The sequence below is a fragment of the Molothrus ater genome, chromosome 4 (genome assembly GCF_012460135.2).
Source record: "Molothrus ater isolate BHLD 08-10-18 breed brown headed cowbird chromosome 4, BPBGC_Mater_1.1, whole genome shotgun sequence".
NCBI lineage: Eukaryota > Metazoa > Chordata > Aves > Passeriformes > Icteridae > Molothrus > Molothrus ater.
In genome coordinates this window covers 9,046,229-9,069,989 of record NC_050481.2, presented here as the reverse complement: position 1 = coordinate 9,069,989, position 23,761 = coordinate 9,046,229, and the positions used below count along the sequence as shown (strand labels likewise).

At 42.8% G+C, this 23,761-nt stretch overlaps 1 protein-coding gene across 3 annotated transcripts in view; it reads right to left on the bottom strand.

Annotated features, from left to right (window-relative positions):
• The window catches only part of LOC118686615 (bifunctional heparan sulfate N-deacetylase/N-sulfotransferase 4-like), a 49,826-nt gene that overhangs the window by 5,120 nt on the left and 20,945 nt on the right, over nucleotides 1-23,761 (bottom strand). Inside the window, exons 3-4 of one of the 3 annotated variants that reach the window (XM_036382912.1) lie at nucleotides 6,503-6,586; nucleotides 3,845-4,390 (exon numbers count right to left, since the gene is read on the bottom strand). The exons of 1 other annotated variant lie outside the window; for it this stretch is intronic. In XM_036382912.1, the coding sequence (XP_036238805.1) occupies nucleotides 4,355-4,390; nucleotides 6,503-6,586 (120 nt within the window). In that variant the 3' untranslated portion in view covers nucleotides 3,845-4,354. Of the gene's footprint in view, nucleotides 1-3,844; nucleotides 4,391-6,502; nucleotides 6,587-23,761 lie in introns of those variants that run through there. One more of the 3 variants, XM_036382913.1, reaches the window with a different exon arrangement.

Below are 23,761 nucleotides of genomic sequence, written 5' to 3'. Positions count from 1 at the left end.
TGCTGACCTTTCAGTCTTCCCTGAACATAATTTGTATTTCTGCATTAATGTGCTTTATAGAAAGTGAATGTGGAAGAGAACTATAATTTAGTATATAGAAAACTTTAAATTCATTTGCATAATTCTATATGTACAGGCTTCTGAAGGACAAATATGGGCAAGCACAGCTAGCTGCCTCTTTCTGCAAATACACAAGTATCTGAATGTGTATAATCATATAATGTACTATATAGTTTTCCCATAATGCATAAAATACCTTAGAAGCATAAAATTGTTTGTATTTTTAATGCAAACTAATATCATCAATTGTAGCATGAAAATAATGGAAAGTTTAAAAGAAAGCTCTTATAATCTACAAATTACCGAACAAGCAAAAATAAAAGTTAAGCAATCAAAATGATAACATGAAGATTTTTAATTCTGAATTTTCAGTTTAAGACTTTTATCCACACTGCCCTGAAATAATGGAGCTGAATTTCCAGGATTCCCTTCATTAGAATAGGGTGTGGGAGTTTGAGCCCTCCTAAGGAGCCAGAGCAGGCTGTGACCAGTTGTTGCAGGGGGAATTATCTGGTAGGCAGTGCCCCTCAGAAAAGGTGTGCACTAATTCCTTTGCTCTGCTCAGTGTGGGCAGGATCTCATCCAGAGTCCCTGGGCAGAGTCAGGACACTGCACTGCAAGGCAAAGTCTGTGCAGAATGAAAGGAAGCCATAGGAGACCAGGAAGAACAAAGAGCTCCAAAATCAGCCCTCTGGGGAAAGACTTCTGGAGCTACTTCTCAGCGAGAAGATAAAGGGATGGTACATGAAAGGTAGTTTCAGCATGGCAAGGGAGAAATTATGATATGCATTACGGATAGGAAAAAAAATACACTTAAAACACAATTAAATTTATCTTGTACATTATGAAAACTTCCTAGTGGAGATGTTAATTAAACATCGGAACAAGGTGGAGTTGAAATGAAAACAAGCCATTCCAAATAATGAAACAGCAGTGGTAAAATCATAGAAACAGCAAATCAACTTCTTTTTGGTGTCCACACCAGGCAAATTCTTTGGCTGAAAAAACAGGGGTCTGCACCTGACTTCCCCTTCTCCAGCCCTTGCTTTGAGGAATGCTTTTGTGAGCTTAAGCAGTGGGAAGGGTGGCAGGGAGGACCTAGAGCTCCTCCTCTGGCTCTCTGCTCTTGGCTTGCAGCACCTTGTTCAGTCCAGACTGCTGTCACAGACCAGACACTGTGGCAAGTCAAGAGCAGACCACACTTGTCCCCCCGGGCAGGTTCTCATGGCCACATTGTTGGTATAATCCTAATGGATTTAATTAACTCCCACCGCTGGAGAATTTGTGGCTACACGTGTTGTACCAAGTGTGGGAGATGCTGGGTTGTTTATTGAGATGCTCTCAAGTAGTTGATACCAGGCTAATAAGATTTGTTTTACATAAATAGCTGTATGGGTCATTAATGAAGAACTGAAACAGATGATTACTGAAAATAATTGATTTTCAAACTACAGTTCTTTTTCAATTAAAATTATCCTGAGGCACTCAAAAGCTATAATATAAAGTTGTAATAGAAATACAAGCAAGTCCTCACTTGATATTTTAGATTCAATAACCATTTTGAGTCACGTGAGCTGTAAAAAACTATCCCTTTTATAGTAAGTTGTCCAACTTTATTTTTTTTATTGGATTAGGATTGATTTTGATTTGGTTTTCAAATGTGTTCCAGATAGGAAATTGGAGGCCATTTTTCTTACTGGGGGAAAAATGGATAAAGAGCCCCACTGTGGTGTCATCAGCTCTAACTTTACCATTGGCTTGGATGACATCCAGTCTTATCTAGTGCCCTATATCTGAGATTTCACCTTAGAATGAGGGAAAAAATATCAGCCCTGGCTCTCATGAGCTTACTGTGGGCAACTAGACTGGTCACTTTAGCTCCAGAGTGCTTTGTGCAGACCTGCTTTGTCAGTAGGGATAAGTCAGTATCTCTAATGAAGAATTTTAATACTATGGGCATGGGGATTATCTTTTAAAACAAATCTGTTACACAGCAGCAATATCCACAGTATATGTGTGCTGGGAGACATTTCACCCAGGCTCTCTTACCCTCTGTAGCCCTTCTGCTTTGGATCCCTGTAGGATCATTCCAGCCCACTTTTAAGACTACCACTTCTGTTCACTCTTCAGTCTGTTCTCTTTCCAACTTTGCATCTGACTTGGTGCAAAATTTTGTGTGGGCTTTATTTTCTGAAATGGAATTTGTAAAGGGTTGTAGTTATTTGACATGAGAACTTGAGAGAGAAAATTCATGTTTGTGACAGAAATAAATTCTTACCTGAGAAGTTCCCCCCCTCAAATCTTTGCTGTGGGCTATATTGATAGAGTAACTTTGGTATCCCTATATCTCCTCAGTGCTTTGACTTGAACAGAAAATATAGATCTGTACCATGATCTGTCCAAGGGCAACAGCATCATTAATTGCTAAGTGATCTGCAAACAATTAGAGACCTCCTGGCTGGTGTACAGAGAGATGAATGGAGCTGTCTGCCTAATCAGATGGAGTTGTATGTATCTGTGGACCCAATTGTGTTGTTCCAAAATGCCGGCAACATCTGTCACTTCCTCCTTCTCACAGTAACATATGCTGTGCTCTGCTCTGCAGGGTCCTGCTCAGAAGCCTTTGAGGGGAATTTTATTGGGCTGGGACAGAATGGGTAGAGTTTTTAAGGAATTTTTTATCCCCTGTTTACCTGTTCAGATGTGCTTTGTGAGAGAAGAGCAGAATTAAGCTAGAGGTTCTACGCATTGAAGAAGCTGTAATTCATATCTGCATTAACAGCATGAAGGCAGGACAAATGTATTAGAAATTAACTGAGCCTGAATGCAGTGAATTTAGCACTTAAGGAAACAGAGAAGATCAATGGTTTTTGAGGCTGTGTTCTTCAGCACCTTGTGTTTCAAAAACAAACATAAGCACTGCATGCCACACATGGATGGTGCTTGTGTGTGATACTCAGTTTAGTGCCTCAATATTAATATCTGATTTCATTTGCTTTCTCTGTTCACAGGTGTTACTGCTTGAAAGCTCTTTTTTAATCTGGTGATGAGATTTGTTAGAAAAGTTCCTGTGGCAGTCACTCCATCATTCCAGCTCCAATTTGAAGTTGGTTTTGGTTGAAATTCTATACAAGTTTTAGGGAGTTTGCCTCTCCGTGATACTGGTTTAACACAAAGCTAATGAGAAATATACCCAGTCGGTAGCTTCCAATATTTTTGTTGCTGTATCTGGCCTAATTTTGCCAGTAGAATTCTGCAGAAAAGCTTTTATTTCTTTCAGTACAGGCCTTGCTGTGTTCAGCACAAGGGCCAGAAGATGAGCAGGAGCAGGAGACCTCATACTGGAGAGTGTAATCTGCTGCTTTATGTGGGATTTAGCACCTGCTTCTTTTAAGGAGTGGTTAATCTTTGTAAATTAGCAGCAGATCCATTGACCATCCTTCCAATCCCTCAGAAGGAAAAGGGATGAGGGAGTCCCTGCAGTGAGTGATTGAGTGCAATCCCCATTATCGTGTCTCTGGGCAAGGCACTAGGAAAAAGCCAAGAGGATTTATCTGGTAGATAGAAGGGTTGGAGAGGGAGAGTGAGCCTTCTAAAACCAGCTGAAACTCACCTTACTTTTTGTTGCTTTAAGGAGCAGTTCATAAAAAACTTGAGCTTTTCTGTAAAAGAGGCTGGATGTTTCCTGTTCTTATTTTGTCTTATCAGTATTCCACGCATGTGTTCTAAATGATCAAATCGGTAGCCAAGTTTATGAAAAATTTAACAAAGATTTATTGGATCAATAACAAAAAATAGAATTTTGAAAAACCACCACCAAGACAAGTGGCTGACGCCAAGACAGCGTCAGCCCCGGGTGCAGACGCTGGGTGAACCAAGTGTCCGACTGACAAAGTGACAGTGTTTCCCCAGGGGTTCACCCTGAGTGCTTCCAGCAGCTAGCTTATATACAGTTTGTTCTGCCTGAGGCAGGGATGACTGCACCTTTCTTTGTGTCTCTTCACATGTAGAGCTGGCTCCATACATGTACAGGAACGGACAAAGACGAATCTGGAGATCCAGACGAGCTAACGTCTGAGCATCCAGGCAGAAGCTGTATTCATATGTAGTAGGGTGATACCAGTTCCTGAACACAGCAGATGTAATCATTCCAGGTGCAGGTCTTGTGAGTATCTGAGACATTCCATTAATCATCTTCCAGGAAAGTCTAGATGCTATCTCCCAGGTGCAGATGCCAGGGAAATCATTGATGATGGCCCAGGACTGTCCCATTCATAGGGTAACAGACCTGATATTATCTTAACGCTGTCCAGGAACTGGTTGTTCCCAGCTGGAGTGGTCAAAGACATAACTTTGGATCTTCACAATATTTTATGCACACATATATATATACACCTATATAGCATGAATTATCTCTACCATATACTACACGTGGAATACAATCAATGCTATTTTTACAAAAACGTTCCCAGTTTTGGTAGAATGGTTTTGTGATGCTTTCATTGACATGACATCAAGGGTTAGGTGGTGTAACAGAATAATAAACTGTCTTTCCACTTGTGCAGACAGGTGTTCACTTACACCACAGATCACATGTAAAAAGGAGTCTGGCACTCCTGTCCCTATTGCTCTGCTTTATAGCCCAAAAGGGGGAGGAAGAACACGAAAAATACTTAACTCTTAGCAAACTCCCAATTTAATTTTCATCTATATGTTCTGCTGCCCTCCATTCAAATTGAAAAAAAAAACCCAAAACAACACAGTTCCTAATGCTGCTCACAAAAAAGGTACCAGAAAGTCTGAGACAACAGCCTAAACAGCAGTGAGGAAATTTTCTAACAGTGCTGTGCTGCAAAGGGGAGGTGTTTGTAGCAGGGGAGATTTGATCTTTATTCATGCATGATTTTAGTTTCCACAGTTACTGGCATGCTTGGAGGAGTTGGTGCTTGAGGAGACTCCCACAACTCAGCTGTGCTTTTCCTAGCACTGCTCTTGTGTTACTGGTTCTGGTGGATTTTGGAGCTGCAGCTCCAAAAGCATCAGTATGGGGACTTAGACATAACACAAGAATTTTTCTGGAGTACAGGGTGTAGGAATGGAGGGTTTATAGTCAGTGTATTTTATTCAGAATTGAGCAGAGCTGTTACAGTCTGTGTAGAGATTCTCTGTAGGTCAGGCTCTGGATCCAGCCTGTGCCTCATGCAAAGCACTGGAAATAATCTCTCTCCTTGTCTCTATCCCAGCAGTCCAGAGCAGTGTTTGCTGTTGAGATCCCAACCCAGAAATGCAAGAGGTTTTCTGTAACCCTGTGTCATCACATCTTAGTGTAAAAAAATCAAAACCAGATAACTCTACATTTTCAGTGCCCTTCCCATGGCATGATCTTTGCAGCAAGACCCCAGAAAGTCCCAGCCCTGGAGCTTTTCCTCTGGAACATCAGTGATTTGTCTGATGCTGACACAGTCAGGGCTTGGTCCTGCCACCCTTAGTGATGCTCTGTAGGCTTTTCCTATGTGAGTGAGCTGGGCTGTCTGTGGATTTCTGGTACTTACTCAGAAGCTGGGAATTCAAAACTTGGTAGTGGATCTAAAGTTTTAACTCAAACTAAACAAGAAGCCTCTGAACCTGCCTGGGGCTGTCCAGAGTTGTGTGCAGCAGCATTTAGTAAGAACTCATTTCTTTTCTCACAATGATATATTTTATTGTAATTTGTACTAAATACTGTTTTCCATTTTCAAAAATATTAATATCTGCCTTGGTACTTTACCATTTCTTAGGAGTCTGTGGAGTTTTCTTCCTCTCTCACACTCATTCCATTATCCTGGGCTCAAAACTACTCCTGCTACACTCAGTTACTCTATTTACATCTGAGGGATGAGGAAGGAGGAAGAAATCTCTATGCTAAAAAACTTTAAAATGGTTTTAAAAGTAAATCAGGCATCTGTTGTCCTTCAGGATTTTGCCATTCTGTCACTTCAGAACAGCTCTTTACCTCTCCACATTTTCCAACACACTTTAGGGGAAAGGGTGGGAATAATCTTGGAAACATTGACTTTGCACTTGTACTATAACAAAACCCAAACAAGACGAAGCATAATGCTTTCAGTTTTAAAGAAGAATAAATAGAGGTTCCACCATTTCAGTGTCCAAAGGGGTAAAGACACACTATATATAAGCTGCTCAGGTACACACGGATGCCCTTGGTGTTTTCCTGAAAGATGTGTGGTGGTAAATGTTAGTGTTATAAGGGAGGCAAAGTGATTGCAGAGATCTCTCTAATTCCTCAGGAGACAGAGTAAGGTTTTTCAGGTGTGATAGGTATGCTGAAATATAAAAGATTGGGAAAATCATGTCTCAGAGCCTCTGAATATTTAGAAAGGGAATGTTTAAAGCTACATTTTAAATTCTGTCACCTATTTAACTGCATGAAGTTCCTTCTTACCTGTGTGGTAAAATTTTCCTGAAAATCCAAGGTTGAAGGTAAAATTTGCAACCTGAGTGTGCAGTAAATTTTGAGTAGTAAAGCCTGAAATAAATAAGAAATTAAAATTTACTCTCTAATAAAGCCTGAAATAAATAAGAAACTAACGTGGATTAAAAAAAATTAATATTATTTTGGGCTCACCTTTTTTTATAGGACTATTACAGAGAGCTTAATGCTCCATGAGAGTTTGATGGGCTAGGAAAGGTAGTGGGAGTGCCTGAGTGTCCAAGGAGGTGATGGTTCTGTGCCTTGGCCCAGGATGTTTTCCCCTGGAGCACTGATCCATGGCAGGACTTGAATCCAGCCACTCAGAGGCAGCAATATACTGGCTCACTTCATTAGTGAAGCTTGAGAAAATATGCTTAAACCCCAAAATAAAATTAGGAGTACTACTCATCATCTAGGCATGAAGGTGTTGGGATTTACTTACCTGCAGGACCATTTTGGGCTGTGTCTGAATAGCAAATTCAGGCTTAAGTGGGAATGAGCAAAGCTTCAGGTTTGGCCTGTGGTAGAAGTTGTGTCCATGTCATAAATGCATTTTAAATTTAATTAATGTTTATGTTTATTCTCTCATCCAAGCTAAGATAAGCCCACTGGAAATTAAAGGAAGGAAAGGGTGCTGTTTATGGAAGAAGTAGTCTTGGCCACTTGTCTAATTTTTGTCCTGGACATATTTCCAGCTACTAGGGAAAGGGAGAAGATGCTTAAGCCTGTGTGAGCTTTACTTGGTGTTTACTACTGGTTGTTAGCTCTGCACTGCTCCTGCAGCTGCTCCTTGTGTGCAGATCTGCTTTGGGTTCCCAGCCCCTGGAATTTGGGGGTGCTGCATGTGAGATGGGGAGTGCATTTCTCTCCCTATTGGCCTTGCCAATGCTGAATAGGTTATAAACTCTGTTTCCATCAATTTCCTGTGCCTCCATTATGTGGCCCTTGAGAACTTTTCCTATTATCTATTAATAACACTCCTATTGATTGGACCTTCATGTTCTTGTAGAGTTCAAAGATAAAATGGTTGCAGTGGTTTACACCCTACCCCAGCCCAGCTAATATCCTTCATTTGAAAAAATTACATTCTGTGCGGTTGTAATTTCACTTAACTTGGCAGGAAAATAGTTTTTTGATTTAATTTAAGCAAGGACCAGCACCCCCTACTTGGGACCAGAACCCAAAAGTATCTCCAGTGCAAGATAAACCATGAAAGCAGGGTTTAAGCAGCTGAGGTGTGTGAGTGTAATACAAGAGACTTCCAGGCAGGGTGCATCTGCCTTGATTTTTTAAAATAGAAACATGCTTAGGGTGGCAAGGAAGATGTAAAATTGAGATGGTGTTTCTCAGCTGCAACAGTCACCAAGCAAATTCCTCTCCTTGCTGAAGGAAATACAGCAATCTTATGACAGTAAATCTTGTGCTTTGGCATTAAATATTAAGGTGGTTGTATGGTTTCCAGCCTATTTTGCCAGACATTTAGTAAGTTGATTATTTCAATCCTGTGACAATTTCACATGTGGGACTATATTTACACAATGTATAACAAGTAAACATTCACTAAAATGCAAAACCTCAGAGATGAACACCACTATTAGCTGAGACATTGAGGAAATTCCCCAGCTGGTAAAAACCACCACTAAATTGACACCATTAAAGTCAGAAGCGTAGAATCAGAGTTGTTATATCTTAGAAGATAACTTTCCAAGCTATCTAGAGCCTTTTAGATATGTTGAGAAAGACTGATGGGCTGAGCAAAATCAATTTAATTTTCCTTTGAGGGAAGAACATCTTGAGAAATTATCATCACTTAAGGTGCAGTAGGAGAAGGGGCAGGGAACAAACATCATTTCATCACCTGGGCTCCTCTCCTGCTCCCCTCACATCTCAGCAAGATGACAGAGCTGCAGGATAGGCAGAGCCTTCCAGCCCAGCCAGGCTCATTAAAAACACAGAGCGAGGATTAAGATGTAAATCCTGGAACCTGCAGCGTGTCAAGCTTTTTCCTCTGTCTAAAGGGCAAATCTGTCACTCAAACTGGCTTTGGCTTAGTCCTAAAGGCTTTTTTCTTGCCATTTCAATTTCCATATATGCATATTAATTTATATAATATGCAGCTCAATTTTGCTGTCATGACCTCCCCTCCTTTTAATGCTAAGAAGATATTGTCAGCTAAGGCAGTCCAAACTCATTTTGTCACTGCTTGTCTGTGTGGAGGAAGGGCACTCATTTATTCCACACCCTTAATATGGAACAACTTTTTAGGTGATTAGGGTCTGCCTTCCCTATCTTTAATGAAAGAGTGCAGAAGCTGCATATCCCTGGCACCCAGGGCCAGAAACCTTCCTGGGATTTGCACGGGCTCCATGGGAGGCAGAAGGTATTTATTTTATTTGATTCTGAAGGCTCTGCAAGATGGAGAAGTGTGACTGTGGTCACAAGGGTTTTCAGGATGAAGAAGAGACGAGAATGTTGACTCCATGATCAGAAGGCTTGATTTATTATTTTATGATATAGGTTACATTAAGACTATACTAAAAGGCAATAGAAAGGAAAAGGTTTCTTGAGATGCTAGCTAAGCTAAGAATAGAAAAGAATGAATAACAAAGATCTGTGTCTCAGACAGAGCAAGAGCCAGCTCTGCCATGAGTGGTCAAGAAATCCAAACACCCACAGGAGACCAATCACGGCTCTACCTGTTGCATTCCACAGCAGCAGATAACCATTGTTTACTTTGGTTGCTGAACTGCAGCTTGTCACAAGGAAAAATCCTAAGAAAGGATTTTTCATGAAAGATGTCTGCGACATGTCACCTTTTTTTATTTAGTTAAATTAAAAGGAAAAAGTGTTTGTAATTTTCTCTGCTGTACTCATGCCGAAGAAAAAGACAAACACTTGACAGGTTATCTGTTGCCAATCAAACTCCACTCAAGTGCTCCTGTGGAATGCACTGGGAATTTCTTCACCTGTAGAACATAAAATTCTATCATATTACTAAAACAATTCTATAATATAAGAAAATGCAAAAACGATGCAAAGAAAATTCAAGTCCAAGCAGCTGAGTTTCAGGAAAAGTCCATGGCTTGAAGATGTTCCTCTTTGCCATATCTGAAAGTTTCTTTTGGTCCTGAAACAGGCTTGCTACAGAAAAAGGTCCATCAATATTTATCAAAAGTCCATTGACAGTCTTCAAACAGCCAGCTCTTTCACCCTTTTTTATTAAATTTAAATTTTTTTTTTTTTTTTTTTTTTTTTTTTTTTTTTTTTTTTTTTTTTTTTTTTTTTTTTTTTTTTTTTTGTCGGAAAGAGCAGCAGCAGCAGCAGGGGAGCCAGAGAGAGGCCCTTGGGGGCCCTGGCCCATGTGGAAGGATCAGGAACCCCAGACCTGGCCCACTGAAAGGTGGCCCAGGACCAGAAGGGGGAAGCAAAGCCCCCAAACCCAACAGGAGGCCGGGAGGTGGCCCTGGCCCAAGCAACCAAGGCAGACAGCCCAGGCCCAGCCCCCGAGGCAGGCTCTGCATTGGCACAGACCCGCACCCTGCTGCCAGTACAATGGCAGAAGGGGTGACCAAACGCTTCCTTTCCCCAAAATCACCGAGGCATGCCGGCAATGGGAAGACAGAAGCTGTCCCGAGAAACTTCGTCTCGGGTCTGGGGATGTCCTTTCCCCACAGCAGACAAGCGATGCTCGCTTCCTGCTGTGCCCTCTGCCTCTGCAATGCAAATGCAACAGGTGTTCCTCCCATCTGCCTCACGGCACCACCGCCACCCCCTCTGGGCTGGGGACCAGGGGCAGCACTTTCGGGACCCACCTCCCCCTCGCCGCTGGGGCGCGCGAGGGGCGGCAGAGAGATTCGCATCCCCCAGGGAGAAACCCCGGACCAAACACCCCCCAACCCGCCAAGTATACTGATCTTGAAAACAGGCAGCCGGGCTGCACCCACAGCCAGCTGTCGGGCCATGCCTCCTCCACGGAAGGACAGGCTGACGCCCTCTTCCCCTGTCCCAGCTCCCCCCGTAGGGGCAGCCCCGGGACAACCCGAAAAACTCGGGGAGGAAGTCACGCTGCATGCAGGAGGTGCCTCTGCTGCTGCCGCCGGCTCCAAGGCAGCCTCTGACGCGGACATGGAGAACGGAGTCCCCGCAGGGGCGGGCAGCGGGGCCGCCTGGGGAGGCGGCGGGGGCGGCGGGGGCGGCACGGGGTCGGCAGCTTCTTCTGCGCCGGACTCTGACATCGGCCGCGGAACCGCAGTCGCAGAAGGCGGCGGGACGGCCGGGGGGAGCGGTGGATCGCTGTTGCCCAGCAACATCGGCGCAGCCGCGGGAAGCGGTGTCTCTGAGATAGATGCAGGCAGGGAAGCCGGTGGAATCGCGGCTGGAACGCCCACAGGCTCCCCCGGGGGGGCGGCCGCGGGACGGGCCGCGGGGGGAACCGCCCGCACCCGCGGGGCGGGCTGGGGCGGTGCCCGTGGCGCTGGCCGGGGCGGTGCCCGTGGCGCTGTCCGGGGCGGTGCCCGTGGCTCTGGCCGGGGCGGCGCCGCCCACTCCCATCCCCCCTGAGAGCAACCGGAGGGGGGAACAAACGGCTCCGTCTGAGCATGCTCCGAAGGCGCGGTAAAAAAAACTTCGGCTGCGGGCGAAACTTCGCCCCCCCACTGTGGTTCAGGGGGGCTGGAAAGCAGCAGAGCGTCCCCCTCCAAAGGGTCTTCCCCCGGAATTGGGGGGAACGGGGCTTTCCCCTTGCAGCTAGCAATCCAGGGAAAAACAGCTGCTCTCCGTTTCAAGACTAGAAAGAGCTTCAAAAAGGTTGGATAAATCGAGGGGCATCCGAACCCCCGGTATAAAAAGAATTGGAAAATGGAGCCCATACACTCCCAGACAAACACATCGAGGGCATATAGCACATTCGTAAAAAACCCAAAGAGCTTCGCCCATCGAAAGAACTCATAGAGATCTGCCTCCAACAGGAGAATTCTGTCCTCTTCACCCCATTTTTGCCAGAGGGCAATAAGTTTCTCCTCTGAAGGGGAGAATGGAACCTCATCCTCTAGGGGAGGAGTCCTCCAGATGAGCAGCCACAAACTGCGACTGACCTCATCTTCAGGAGGGGAAAAACCAACAGTACCTTGTGACAGTGTCCAGGACTCTCTGGCTATCTGCACGGTGCTGCTGAGCTTTCCGAACATCTTCCTGGAGGCTTTTCAGAAGGTTCCCTTTGTGGTCAGCCTTGCTGTGAACTCTGTCCAAATTCGGATCTTCAGTTCTTCAGCTCCTGGCTAGAATCCACTTCTGTGGTCACTTGTGAAGCAACCATCAATGCCACACATTCAGGGTTTACCCAGTGCAGCAATGCTCCTCTGGTGGTCTCACCAAGTGATGATTGTCCTCCTCAGTCGGGGGTCACCAATTGTGACTGTGGTCACAAGGGTTTTCAGGATGAAGAAGAGACGAGAATGTTGACTCCATGATCAGAAGGCTTGATTTATTATTTTATGATATAGGTTACATTAAGACTATACTAAAAGGCAATAGAAAGGAAAAGGTTTCTTGAGATGCTAGCTAAGCTAAGAATAGAAAAGAATGAATAACAAAGATCTGTGTCTCAGACAGAGCAAGAGCCAGCTCTGCCATGAGTGGTCAAGAAATCCAAACACCCACAGGAGACCAATCACGGCTCTACCTGTTGCATTCCACAGCAGCAGATAACCATTGTTTACTTTGGTTGCTGAACTGCAGCTTGTCACAAGGAAAAATCCTAAGAAAGGATTTTTCATGAAAGATGTCTGCGACAGAGAAGGGCTATTGAATTTTAACAGCTGGAAAGCTGTTCCCTTTCCAAGGCCAGGTGCCACACAGCTATTCCCACTCTGCCTGCTGTCCTTGGCTTCACAGGTATCCCCCCCTTCCCTGGGGGCTCAGTGCCCTCCATCCCACCCCTGTCGCCACTGCATGCCTGTGGAAGTAAAACCAGCATTCCCTGTTGAACCACAGGTGGTTATTTTTGGACAGCTGAATAGATCATGCTTACTAATTATCACTTTCCAGGGAAAGAGCCACGGAGCACACAGTGCAGGGACAAACAGACACGTCTCTGTGCCTGGCTAAGCAAAGACAGGGCTTTTTTTAAGGTAATCTAAGCTGCACTTTCAAATACAAGCCCTTAATTGCCTGGAATCTCTCAAAACTCACGGATTTAACTTGATTAATTGATTCTTTGCTTTGTCAGTGAAGCTTTTCTCTGACACTCACAAAATACAGTTTCTTCATTATATTGCATTCAGTAGCTTTTTACATTAATCCATATAATTACCTTTTCTAAATTTGAAGTTGCTGTGTCTTTATTCCTCATAACTGGTGCGTCTATTAGGAAGAAGTTGATATTTCCCTGCTATGTCCTTGTTAATTCTAACTCTATCCCTCATTTACATAATAAACTTTTTGGGGCGATTTCTGCAGGAATATTTCATACCTAATAAGAAGCAATTTGCTTTCCTTCATTAAGTACATTAAAACTTCATGCCCCAGACATCATTGACTGTAAACATTTGATTCTGCTCAAATTTAATGCACCAAGGCATTTTGCTCTGCCAAATTAGGTTTATTTACGTGCTATGTTCTGGATTGTTAGCTGCTAATGAGACTTTGGCTCTTATTGCTCTAAGGCCTGAACAGTAACCTCATTTTAATGAGTTCATTATTTGCTGCCTTCTGAGTGGAAGACAACAAATTTTCCTTTTAATTAAAGGTCAAAACACCTCTGGCTGAGGGAAGTGTAGAAGTTATCAAATCCTAAGAGAAGGCAAATGAATGACACTGTGTGATTTTGATGCCAAGCATGGGCTGGCCAGGCTGAGGTAGAAGGTGCCTCTCTGGGGAGCAAAACTCCAAATCTAAGTGAAGCGATAACAATGCTAAAATGCATACTGGATTTCTGAAGACATTGTTAAGGCAAAACAGAACTTGAAAATCAGCCAAAGTAATTAAAGAGGTTTTCCTCCCCACCCGAAGGTCTGAGTGGATCAATAGAGCTGCTAAAGCACGAGCCCTTCCTTGCATGGGCAGTGGTGTTTGGGGTGAGGGGGACAGATGTCACATGGATTGAGCTAGCACAATGGAATCTCATATTTTTATTGGGGAAAGTGAGGCAGATATTGGGGCTCCATGTTGGGGCTGTTTGTAGGGAGACAGATGTACATGCAGCTGTGGGCTGGTGTGTGTGCAACTGCACAGACAGGGACTGGTGCTCGCTGGAACTTCAGTTAAACCAAAAAAGGATTCATTATGGGAATTGATGCACAGATCCTTGTCCTTCTTCTAGTATTCTATTAGCCAGTATTGTTTCATATGCCTTTCATTCTGTTCCCACAGCAGGTAACAGCATTAGAGACAAGAAAGGCTCTTGGGAAAGAAAGGATCAGTGCTTGTGAGATCAGCTGGTGAAAACTTAGTCTTGTTTTGGAGGAAAAATCCTGAAAGTCTCTGAGATGTAGACATTGTTTAGCTTGAAAACTGCAGCTGTCAGAACATCTTTATGACACCTCTAAACATTATTTCTGCAAAGTAGAACCAAACTCCTGACACTCAGAGGTGTCTCAGGAACATTGCCAGAAACTGAGAGCATCAGGAAAAGCACAGGAGGAATATAAGATTTGCAGGACTGAACATTTCCCCAGCGTGGAGCAGCCAGCCTGGCATTTCATTAGGGCTCCTGCTCATACATGTGCCCTTCCAGAGACAATGCTGTGAATGTGAATTTTGGGAAGCAGCAAAACCTCCAGATCTTGGAGGTCCATGGCAGGATCTGTGTGGTTGTGGTGCTCTGGGGCATTCCACGAGGGAGAGCTGCCTAAGGAAACCCCATCCCAATTTACTGCACAGTCTCCTGGTGAGGATGCACAATGGGTAAGGCAGGTGAGGAAGTTCTTCACTCAGTCTGGAAGGAGATCTAGGCAAGGAGGGGAAGTTGGATATCCCTGCTTTGCAGTGTATCTGTAATTTGCTGTCATCCTGAGTTATTTGACTTGTACAGACTGTTTGAGGAAGTGTTTCTGGCACAGGAGGATGTGCCAGTGCCTGGCTTCCCAGGGGTGCTGGCCAAGGTTACACTGTCCCATCGCCTTCTGAGGGGTATGACTGAGAGTCTTGCCAAAAATGGGCTCTCTTGCCATTACTCAAAGTCGTTATTCATTTGGGAGCAGATCCTAGTGCTGGATAGTGATTGCACTGCTGCAGGTTTCTGCTCTTTGGTGTGTGTGTATAAAATATGGATATGCTCACCATATACACAATACTTTTTATTTATCTATACTGTGGGCAGAAAATACGTGCAAATATTTGCACATACATAACTTTAACATTACCTCTGCTTTGAGCTGGGGCTTAGATTAGATCACCTCCAGAAATTCCTTCCAACCAAAATTGTTTTTTCACTTCTAGACAGTTTTCTCAGGCTTCTGTGGCACATAGTTGTTATTAATACCAAGAACATGGTATTAATAACAACTTTTTAATGCATTTATTCATTTTTGTCCCTAACATGTCCTTAATGTTTGTGCAGCTACATAGCCCTGTGGTTCATTCCCAAGCTGTTCTGTGCAGCAATTTTCTGCTGGTCTGTGCAAAGCTGGAGGGCTACAAAGTAATAGTTTTTACTCTAAATTTCCAGCTGAAATTTTTTGGAAGGAAAAAAGAAAAAGCAAAGAGTACTTCCAGCAATATTTCATTGCACTGCAAGCAGCTGCTGTCAGGATGTGATTTTCTGATTGCCTCTTCCTGCTCTTGCTCCCTCCCTGAAATCTATGCTAGGATAAAAAAATCTGACTAAGCGTGCTGTGGTCTTGGCAATTTTCAAAGCTGGTGGAATTGGAATTGATAGGAATACCACAACACAGTTAAAATCATAGTAATGACTGTAAGGAAGGTGTGAAATAACTAGCCACTGCTCTTTTCTGACAGGAAAGCTGTCAGTAAAAAAGTGATGTCTAGCCTGACATTACTGATGGGGTCACTGCAAGACCAGGATTTTAAGTTCCTTATTTTCAGCTTTGAGATTGGACCATAAATTTCTGTCATAAGGGGGACAATCAACTCAGCTGTATCTGCACTTGTTAAAACTCAGCTTGCTGAGGAATTTTTAAGCCCAGGGAAGCTGAGTTGATGATTTCTGTGTGCTGAGGATTTTAGCCCACTTCCCATGCTTATAGCAGATAATACCAGAGTGTAGGAATTAGCAAGAATCCACATTATTGACTTAGTGGCTAGAGTTTGAAAGCAGTTCAGGCATTGGTGTTAGTAAAATCTTTAATGGGATTTTGAAATCACTTGTCCTGTACCCTATGCCAAACCTGACTGGAATTGCAGGGCCTGGATCAGAGGGAAACTGCCAAACCTCACAGACCTGGAGACGCTTCTCACCCACTCCTTCCTGCAAATGGTGCCACTCCCAGTGCTGGCTGCAGAGCACTGGGCACAGCCAGGGCTTTGGCCCTGCCTTCCCTAGGGCTGGGACTGCATTTCCTTCTGTTTTTATTCCTGTGAAGCAGCCTGCTAATCCATAGTGCCATATAAATAATTAACAGGGAGCTCTCAGCTGGGGCTGAACACAGCCAGCTCTGGCTGCAGATCTATTTTTCATTGTAGAGCTATTACCTGAGCCTGTTCAGCATTTCCCTGGAGTTTGCTGCCTTTGTGTGAGGTCTGACAGGATAGGTGGGTTTCTTTGAAGCAAGAAACAGGTGATGATTTGCAAATACTTGTGTAGTATGTTTATTGGAAACAGGAAAAAAGATGTTTTTACTTCTTGAATGGAATAACCCACTTTATCAGATCTGTTTCTGCTGCTGTGCTGTAACTCTGTCCTGAAGTCAGAAAACTGTCAGGAGCCTACCTGCATTTAATTTGACCTCGAGGAGTGCATCTGTCCCAGTAGAGGTTCAACCAGTTGCAGCAGAAGGAGATGAATGGGGGGATCCTGCAGCAAATTTACTACTTGCTGATGACTAAGTGGTGAATAACATCCCTGAGAACTCAGGAGGTGGCTCTTGATTTAGTATTAGAAGAGATGATGCTGAGTGTGACACAGCCTGGCAATGAGAGCACCCTGACCAACTGCTCAAGTGTGGGTGCACACATACATAAAAATATCCATGGCAATCATCCAGTCTCTCTTCTTGGAAAAAGGAATTCCTGGCCTTGTTAGAGCATCTAGCAGCAAAAAACTCAAATGAAGAGCAGGGGGACAGTCTAACAGGGCAGAAAGTATGAATGGAAAATGGGGAGCATGACTAAGAAGCAGGGTTTATTTTAACAGGGCCACACAGATGAGTTAAGGCAATTGCTCTCATTCTGGGGAGGATCAAAGGCATTAGGCCTGGCTGGGAGCATCCACAGGAGCTGCTGCAGGAGCTGCAAGAGCAGGGAGTGGCTGCAGTGGCTCCCTGCCAGCAGTGATTGCTGCTCTGTGTCAGAAGAGAGAAGATTTACAGCCTGTTTGGGGCAGCACTGAGGGTCTCCAGTATCAATCACTGCTGATGCTGAAGGATTTTCTAGGAATACTAACCAAATGTGCTGCCAAGTGCTGGAGGGGAAAAGCCAGCCTGTGCCCAAGCTGAGAGCAGGGGGCAATCCCCTGGGCTGTGGGGAGCTGCTGGCACAAGCCCAGGGCTGAGCAGGATCCCTCCCTGCAGGTCCATGCAGCAGGGCCAGGAGCTGGTGGCACTTGGAGCAGAGCAGCGAGGGGGTTTAGAGATTATTTCTTATCAGTTCTGACTTTTGAGAAGCTTAAGCATCTCCAGTGATAGAAATCTCTTGAGGAACGGCTCTTCAGGCAGGGGAATCAGGGGAAGGCAATCTGCCAGTGGGAGATCAAGGATTATTGGTCCAGTTTTTGAAACAATGTGATCAGGAATGCTTGTTTTGATTTCAGTGGCTCTGCTCCCTGTGGCTGCAGTTCAGCCTGGCCAGCACAACAGCTCCATGAAATAAAGAAGAGATGCTCTATTTCCCCATATCCAATCTGCACAAGGCAGGTGGGGTTTGTCTCTCTCTAATTCCACTGTAGAGCTCCCAAGAAAGAGGCCCAAAAGGCAGGGACAGAGTCCTCATGTCAGCTCTGATCAATCACAAAATTAATCCCTAAAATACAAATTGAATGGCAAAACTATCTCAAGACTTTACAGGGACAACATCAAGGTCTAAGGTAGTACGTTAATAAAAAATGGTTGCTGAGCCATAGTGGTCCTGTGGCAGAAAACTGTGCTGGTGTCAGTCACTGTGCTGCATGTCATCCACCTAAAACCCACACTGCTCATTAGTTAGCTCAGGTCATGATTAGGCCATGCCCAAAAAAAAGGATCAAAGTCTCTCTCTCTCCTTGGCGCAGTACAAATATAGGGTAAAAGACAAGTAACAGCAACAACTGCATTTTGGTTGAGTTGTATATTCTTTCTTTTTCTTGTGTTTTGGTGCTTCAGACTTGTTTTCTTAAGCAAAAAAAAAAAAATTACAAATAAGCTCTACAATCTGTTACAGGTGGGTACTCAGTTGCTATAAATTATTTAAAGGCCAGACTAATGGAGGCTACCTTATTTATCTTCTTTAATTTATGGACTTGGATCTACTAAGGTTTAATCAGAGTGGTTTTCTGTTCCTTTACTGCCCTTGGAAATCATTCACTTGGATAGCTTGTCACAAAAATAAAACTTTCTTCAAGTTCTCATCATGTACATTCATCTCAAAATTCTGAGCACCTACCAGCAATGTCAAATCCCTGCCTTAAATTTACTGCTCAAAAACTACCTGCTGTATATGCTTTGTGGTGGGGAATTAAGGGGTTTTTTTCTGCACACATTCAATCATAGAGGAGAGATTGGAGCAGGTGATACATCCTGAACTGAGGTGTGTCCTTCAGGGCTCAGAATGGGCGTGCTGGCACAAGGATGGATGTGTCCTGTGGCTTTAAGAGAGTGCCTCCATGTTTGGGGCTTTTCCCTGTGTGAGTCTGCTCATTGCCCACCCTCTCCATAAAAATCAGCATCCAGGGAAGTCTGGAGAACTGTTTTCCTTGGTTATTGTGAAACTTTCATTTTGCAGAATCTTGATGAGTAAGGGTGTGCTTTAAAAACCACTAGGATTAAGTGTTGCTTTTTAATATTTTTGAGATGCTTGATACTTGTCTGGCAGAGCTTAACTTCTCTGACCTTTCTTCCTTCTTTGTGATGCTGCCTTCCATTATCCAGGGAGCTGGCTTCAGTGTTTTGATAACTAGAATCGGATGTTTCTGTGGAACGAAAAGGGAATTTCCAGGCAAACGTTCTCACTGCATCTCTTTCACCAGAGATCAGAGTGCTTCTGCCACCCCCTGCTCCATCAGGTTCAGTGCAGAGGGAGCTAAAGCCTTTATTGTCCTCCAGGATAGGTTTAAAATCCCTCCATCCCAGAAAATCCTCCTGCTTACCACTGCTTTATTATCCTTCCCAGCATGAAGACAGCATAGTGAGCTGTCCAGAGGAGGAGGCTGGAAGATCCAAAGTTAAATGGCAATGCCCATGTTACACTTCCACTCAGTTCTCTTGAACAGAAACATGAAAGGCCAGTATGTTGTCCAACAAAATCAACCCAGACCACCAACTGAGGCTGGCACATTTGAAATGAACCATTGCAGAACTTTCAGTAGGCTACTTCTTCATAAAACTAGGTGATTTCAGATAAAATTGTGAACAAATCTCTTTAACAGTCAAAGGAAATGTTTCATGTTCAAAAGTATCACCACACCTTTCCCATATGTGGGAAAATTACACTCAGAGAAAAACTGAAGTACTGCTGTTCCTCAGATCACTCTGGAATAGAACCTGGCAAAAAACTCAAACCTGCACCTTGAGACATTCAAGTGGTGCAATGTAATTGTGGAAAAGTGATGGAATCTTTCAGTCCTTGCGGTAGCTTCCTAGGGAGGAAACTCCTGCTAACAGGAAGCCCTTCTACATGGTTTTTCCAGCCTTTTTCTATGTGTACTGGAATGCTCTTCCCAGGGAGGTGGTAGAATCACCATCCCTGGATGTGTTTAAAAAAAGACTGGACATGGCACTTTGTCGCAGACATCTTTCATGAAAAATCCTTTCTTAGGATTTTTCCTTGTGAGAAGCTGCAGTTTCAGCAACCAAAAGTAAACAATGGTTATCTGCTGCTGTGGAATGCAACAGGTAGACCTGTGATTGGTCTCCTGTGGGTGTTGGGATTTCCTGACCACTCATGGCAGAGCTGGCTCTTGCTCTGTCTGAGACACAGATCTTTGTTATTCATTCTTTTCTATTCTTAGCTTAGCTAGCTTCTGAAGAAACCTTTTCCTTTCTATTTCTTTTGAGTATAGTCTTAATGTAACATATATCATAAAATAATAAATCAAGCCTTCTGATCATGGAGTCAACATTCTCGTCTCTTCTTCATCCTGAAAACCCTTGTGACCACAGTCACAGCACTTGGTGCTATAGTCTAGTTGAGGTGTTAGGGCATAGGTTGGACTCGATGATCTTAGAGGTCTCTTCCAACCTCATTATTCTGTGATTCTGTGTGAGTGCCCACAGCAAGCCAGCTGCTCCCAAGCTCCCTGAGCACATCCTAGAGGAGCAGTATGTCTTCCAAGAGTAATAATGACCGATGGCAATAATAACCCAGTGAAAAATCAGTGTTTGTGATCCTTTCCTAAGTCTCCTAATAGTTGAAACTCATGGCTTTTCTCTGAATTCACATCCAGGAGCACCCTGGTTGTGAGCCCTTGTGGTGATAGGTCTCCAGCACGTGGGAACAGGGAGGAGAGCTGATCTCACCAGCACATGGAATACTTGCATGGCATTGTCTTAAAAAAGACAATGCACATCATTTGAATAATGCCAAGATTGCTAAATTGAGACAGAAAGGTTGGGGGGGAAGGTTTGGTTTTTGCTTACAACAGATTGCTGTTTCAGAGCCATTCATATGCATTTTGGTGGCAGCCAGAAAGTGGCTGAGGCAGTTAACTTTTAAATCTACTTGCTTTTGATCTTAATCATTAAAGGCAGCACTTTTCCCTCTTAAATATTCCCATTGAAAACTGTAGCTACTTGTAGTGTAAAGTATGAATTCATGTAACACAGGATCATTAAACTGGGAAAAATATGTTCCACAAACTATCAAGCTTTAATTATAGTTGTTACACTAAATTTCCACTCATTTCTGAAGTGAGAGATTCTGTTACTCTCACAGCTGAAGGGTAATGTCATAATTTTATATTATATGGGAATAGCTGTTTAGAAATGACAAATACTGAATTGCTGTGACAGGCTTTGCTTGGGTAATGCTCTGCTAGCCCAACAGGTCTATTTGGCAAGGTGTACATCCAGAGCCTGGATATAATTTGCAGCTGTAAAATGAGAAAGAGCTAAAAGCTGTGTGCTTTTTTTCCATAGTGGAAAACCTTCCTTACACCTCAAGCTCTCCTTTGAGCTGTGCATTCCCCTTGTTTGCCCCCTCTCTGCTCTGCTGGGGTTCAGCACACCCATGTGTTAGGTCACCAGTGAAATGAATAATCCAGAATATTTCTGTGGGTGCAATCTCAGCTGGCTTTGAGCAGTTGAAGACAGAAAGGTGGTTTTAACCATCCTACAGTGGGCTCTTCCCAGGCACAGGTTTCCTGCCCAAAATTGCCTCTGGTCTTTAACACTCACCTTGCAATATTTACAGCAGGGATGGGTGGGTTTTGTTTCCTGATAATGTACTGGGAGCCTGTGCCCAGATACAGCAGAAATAAGAGGGAAAGCATATGGGAAACCATATTCCCTTTCCTAATAACAAATACAGAGGAATTACACTTGATAATACCACAGACATGTTTGTTTATGATGCACATAAATCTTGGGATATGTTACTAGGAAAAGACATGCAGAGCTTTTTTATTAAAGAATTCACATTCTACAGATGAACCTATTTTTTAAATGTAATGCATTATTGTTGTTATTATTGTTACTATTAACCATGCAGAGCATAGCCTCAGCAGTTCACACTTGTCCCTGGAACTCCTAAATTAATAAGATTATAGAGTATTTAATCTCTATTAATTGTAGATTCATATAGATTAATGCTTATTTATGCATGTATATTCAATTAATTCCCAAACATGTGTGCTAATTTGTTGAAAAACCTACAGTAAATATTATTACAAAGGAGGTCTCCAGTCTTGTGACCCTCAGGGATTAAATATTACTGGAAAATGGACAAAGCACTTTGATCCTCATCCCCTGAGCCTGTCTCCCTTGTCCTGCTCTTCACCAGGCTGCTTTTTCCCAGGTACAACTTGCTGCCCTCGAAGAACAATTGGGTCTCCACCAAAAAAAGCACTTGTGCTATCAAGAATCACTGACAGCTTGAAGAGCCAGTATTTCATCAGGTTTGGGCCAGGCAGGCAAATACAGTCTGCTGTCAAAAATGTGAATTCCATCATTTTTTATACCATTTTTTACTAGAAGGGCTGATGTTTTGGGGTGAAAAACACACAGGTGCTGAAGCCAATGGCTTTCGTGGAGTCTGATTCAATCCCAGCAGTTCAAGTGAAATATTGAGACAACTTTTAGGAATTGCCTCAGTGTTGCTATTTTAGATTTAATATGTAATGTAAAAGCTATGTTAATAATTTTGTCTTTTAACTAAAATGAAGAGGCAGCAAAAACCTGAAATATCCATTTCCTGGGAAATTCTTGTATTAAAGGAGTGTCTCAGCAAAGTGTGAATTACTTGCATTTTTTAATTTCTGGAAGATCAGCAATTCCAAAGCTACATTTAATTATGATCTTTGGAGTTTATTTTTTTAATATTCTATGAACTGCCCCCTTTTCCTTTAGTCTGCCAGAGCAGATGAGCTGGCAGAACACAATTTAGTTTGAATCATATTACAGTGAAACATTGTGCATTTCATAAATCAACATTTTGCCACGGGAAGCTGTTTCACTGGAGCAATCCATGTTGATCAAGTAACAGGAATATAAACTTCATTTTCCTCTGCCTTGTCACTTTGCCATTTTAGAAGGATTTTCCGCCCATTTATAAGTATAGGGATAAATGGCTAAAGAAGTAGGATGGAAGGAAAATTAAAATCCTAACCTTTAACACTTTGAATTTTTCCATATCTTGATCAGAAAGTATTGGGAAGGTGGTATTAGATTTAATAGATTTAGCTTGTGTTTTTTCAAAACTAAATGCTAAAATTCAAATTAAATGATGGCATCCATTAAAAAATTAAACTCTGACATAAGGGATTCATCCTTTACCAGGCAGAATTATTAAAAATAGCAGGGATGTGATGTGCCAGAGAAGCTGAGTGTGTCCCACACCACAGATCCCACTTGTGTTTGCGTGTTGTCTGGATGAGAAATGGGAACAGCAGACTAAGAAAGTGCTGGTACTTAGCAGAAAGAACAGAAACACAGACAAGAGGAAGGCTTACAAATATTTAGAGAAAATTTTCATGGCTTGGTAAAGGACGTTTAAAATTTGTGCTTCTGAAGAGGAAAAAAATACTTGATCAATGGCTTTGTTTCCTAAAGAAAGCCATGAAGTGTTTTAACTAATACACTGGTTTGCAGGAAATTCTTATTAGCTTGTCCTTTAATTTTCTTGTAAGTACTGAAAATTAAATTCTTAATGGAATTGAATAAAAATGGTTTTGTTTTCTCCCTGACATTTCTGGAGAGAAATTGTTAACTAACTTAACTTTATATCTTAAGATATTATCTCTAAAATGGGTGTGACTATTTAAGTTATAAATTACCATATTTAACATTAGAAATTTTGATGACACAAAATGACAAAGTTAAATTACTAAATAGTCTTATATTAGAATTTCCCATGAGGTGAAAAAAACTCTGTAGTACTTTGTTGGGTTTTTTTTTCTGCCTGGATGGAAAGAAGACAGGTGGAGGTGTAGAACACTGGGAGTAAAAGCAGTTACTGAAGGGATCTTTGGCCATATTCACAGAAAAGACAAAGACTTTAAGACTTAATTTCTGTGACGATATGTATGTAAAGCTATAGAGGTGGGTGGATATGTCTAAGGATTTGAAGCCAGACATAGTCAAATATTTGGTTTTATACTTCATTGTGACACAGAGGTTGACAGAAAACTCATGGTTAATTATTGCTAAGTAATTGGAGTCTCAAATTTCTCATTTTCTCTGGGAGATTTTCTCAGTTTCTCACCTGTTT